The sequence below is a fragment of the Sprattus sprattus genome (genome assembly GCF_963457725.1).
Source record: "Sprattus sprattus genome assembly, chromosome: 9".
Lineage (NCBI taxonomy): Eukaryota > Metazoa > Chordata > Actinopteri > Clupeiformes > Clupeidae > Sprattus > Sprattus sprattus.
The window spans coordinates 335001-337500 of record NC_137928.1 but is presented as its reverse complement, the minus strand read 5'-3'; the positions used below and the strand labels follow the sequence as shown (position 1 = coordinate 337500).

At 49.6% G+C, this 2500-nt stretch overlaps 2 protein-coding genes across 2 annotated transcripts in view; one reads left to right on the top strand and one right to left on the bottom strand.

The window, feature by feature from the left end:
• med17 (mediator complex subunit 17) overlaps positions 1 to 2500 on the bottom strand; it is a 51518-nt gene that overhangs the window by 18559 nt on the left and 30459 nt on the right. The window lies entirely within an intron of this gene.
• cep295 (centrosomal protein 295) overlaps positions 675 to 2500 on the top strand; it is a gene marked incomplete at both ends in the record, with an annotated part of 12632 nt that continues 10806 nt past the window's right edge. The window contains 4 exons of the mRNA XM_080844489.1: positions 675 to 695; positions 1210 to 1383; positions 1634 to 1834; positions 2144 to 2268. Coding sequence (XP_080700615.1) covers positions 675 to 695; positions 1210 to 1383; positions 1634 to 1834; positions 2144 to 2268 — 521 coding nt within the window. The remainder of the gene's footprint in view (positions 696 to 1209; positions 1384 to 1633; positions 1835 to 2143; positions 2269 to 2500) is intronic.

The following is a 2500-nucleotide window of genomic DNA, read 5'->3' as shown; positions in this document are numbered from 1 at the left end:
CACACACACACACACACACACACACACACACACACACACACACACACGTGTGTAGGGTATGCAGGGGAGAAGGGCAACCAGATACCGCCATATTCAGGTCTGACTGAGGATGCTGAACACATCGCTGGCTCTAGCTAGCCTTACGAGAATGGGTGTGAGCTAACGCTAACTAGCCAGCTGTAGTAAGTTGTCTCGTAAGTTGTTGTTCTACAGATGTTGAATGCAAAAGCCACGCGAACGTTTATGGGAACTGACTTTCAAAATCATACAGCAGACACTATTCAAAGTTACCTTGCTCCGGGTCCAAGAAAACGGCGACTTATGTCCACTGGATGGGTAAATATCGTCGGAAGTGACATCAGAATGACTGCTGTGTTGTATTAAATATCTTTTCTAAAAACCTATCTATTTTTTTGTACCTGCATGTGCATTAATGCTATAATGCAAATTTAACTTTATAATAAATTACTGCATACATTTTAGTAGTTTCATTCAACTGTATACGAATATTAACGTGAGTTCAAACAGGAAGTGACGTTTCTTAAAGTATCAAACAACCGTTTGAAGCTGACGCGGGTCATCGTTGGGTTTGTTGTTGCTCTCAAACACTTCTTCACAATAAGGCTGTAGCAATATTACTGCTTACAATAATTTGGTACAACGGAGAATTCACCATGGAAAACCGTGGAAGCTGTGTAAGTATGATGTGCTATCTAGCTAGATAGCATAACTGTGTAACTAGCTACTCCCTAAGGTATCGGTATCCTAGATAGCTATCGCTGTGTAAGTTAGCGTCAGCTGTGAAACGTATTTACGTGTGTATCTATATGGTTAAATATCCTAAGTGGAAACTCGTCTGTTCAGACAAATCATGAGCGAGACCAGGTTTGTCGTAAGCAGCTTCTGCCATCTATGTATCGGGACTGGATAAGGTATCTGGGTGAGCCAAAAGCCACCTCGGCTGCGGCCCCGTATACCTTCCCCTGGTTACCCTTCAAACTGGAAGCGTCTTGGATTCGGATCAGAAGTGGATAGGCTGTACAAGTGTTTGCATGCATACCATACAACGACCAGCGAGACGCGGGTTAGGGGAAGTTCAGGACTCATTAGAAGGGCTATGAACGATGTGCAATAGGAGTGTGTGCTTTTATGGAGATTTGGAATATGTATCATATGTTAGTAGAGCTCACGTCCTGTTCTATTCAGCAGGTTCTGATGGCCGGGCCCGCTGCTGACGGTGCTGATGGTTCTGACACCCTGTCCGCTGACACCATGGGGAGAAGAAGCACAAAGGTCAAAGGGCACGCTCGACTGAGCCCCAATGAAGAGATGCAGTTCGCTCGCGACGAGTTGGACCGACGCCGGAAGCTGCGATTGCAACAGGTGTGTGTGTGTGTGTGCAGGTGCAGGTGTGGGAGCAGTAGCGGTACCTGGCGGTGTGTGTGCGTCAGCAGCAGTAATGGTGTATGTGTGTGTGTGTGTGTGTGTGTGTGTGTGTGCATAATGTGTGTGTGTGCAGGTGCGGGAGCAGTAGCGGTACCTGGCGGTGTGTGTGCGTCAGCAGGAGTAATGGTGTATGTGTGTGTGTGTGTGTGCATAATGTGTGTGTGTGTGTGTGTGTGTGTGTGTGCAGGTGCGGGAGCAGCAGCGGTATCTGGCGGTGTGTGTGCGTCAGCAGGTTGAGAGGAGGCGGCGTCAGCAGGAGTCTCATCTGGAGCAGGAGCTCAGGCAGGAGTGGCAGCGAGAGCAACAACACCGCAAGAACACACTCACACACGAGCTCACACACACACTCCACCGCGTCGGACACGCTCACGCCAGCGCCAAGGAGAATGTAAGAGACACACACACTCACATACACACACACTCACACCGGAGCTCTCACACACACACACACACACACGTTCTTGTCTCTGTGTATGTAGGAGCCTGACTGAGCGTGGCTTGCCCAGAAGAAGGCTCCTACATACACCCCCACACACACACACACACACACACACACACACACACACTCACGTTCTTGTCTCTGTGTGTAGGAGCCTGACTGAGCGTGGCTTGCCCAGAAGAAGGCTCCTACACACATACATACACACACACACACACACACACACACACACACTCACGTTCTTGTCTCTGTGTGTAGGAGCCTGACTGGGAGGGGCTTGCCCAGAAGAAGGCGGAGCAGAAGGAAAGAGCAGCACAGAGACACTCTCACGCCCTCAAGGAACTCAAGATGCACACACACACACAGGAGCAGCAGCACACACGGTACACACACACACACACACAGGAATAGCAGCACACACGGTACACACACACACACACACACACGGTACACACAGGAGCAGCAACACACACACACAGGAGCAGCAGCACACACGGTACACACACACACACACACGGTACACACAGGAGCAGCAACACACACACACACACACACACACACACACACAGGAGCAGCAGCACACACGGTACAAACACACACACACACACAGGAATA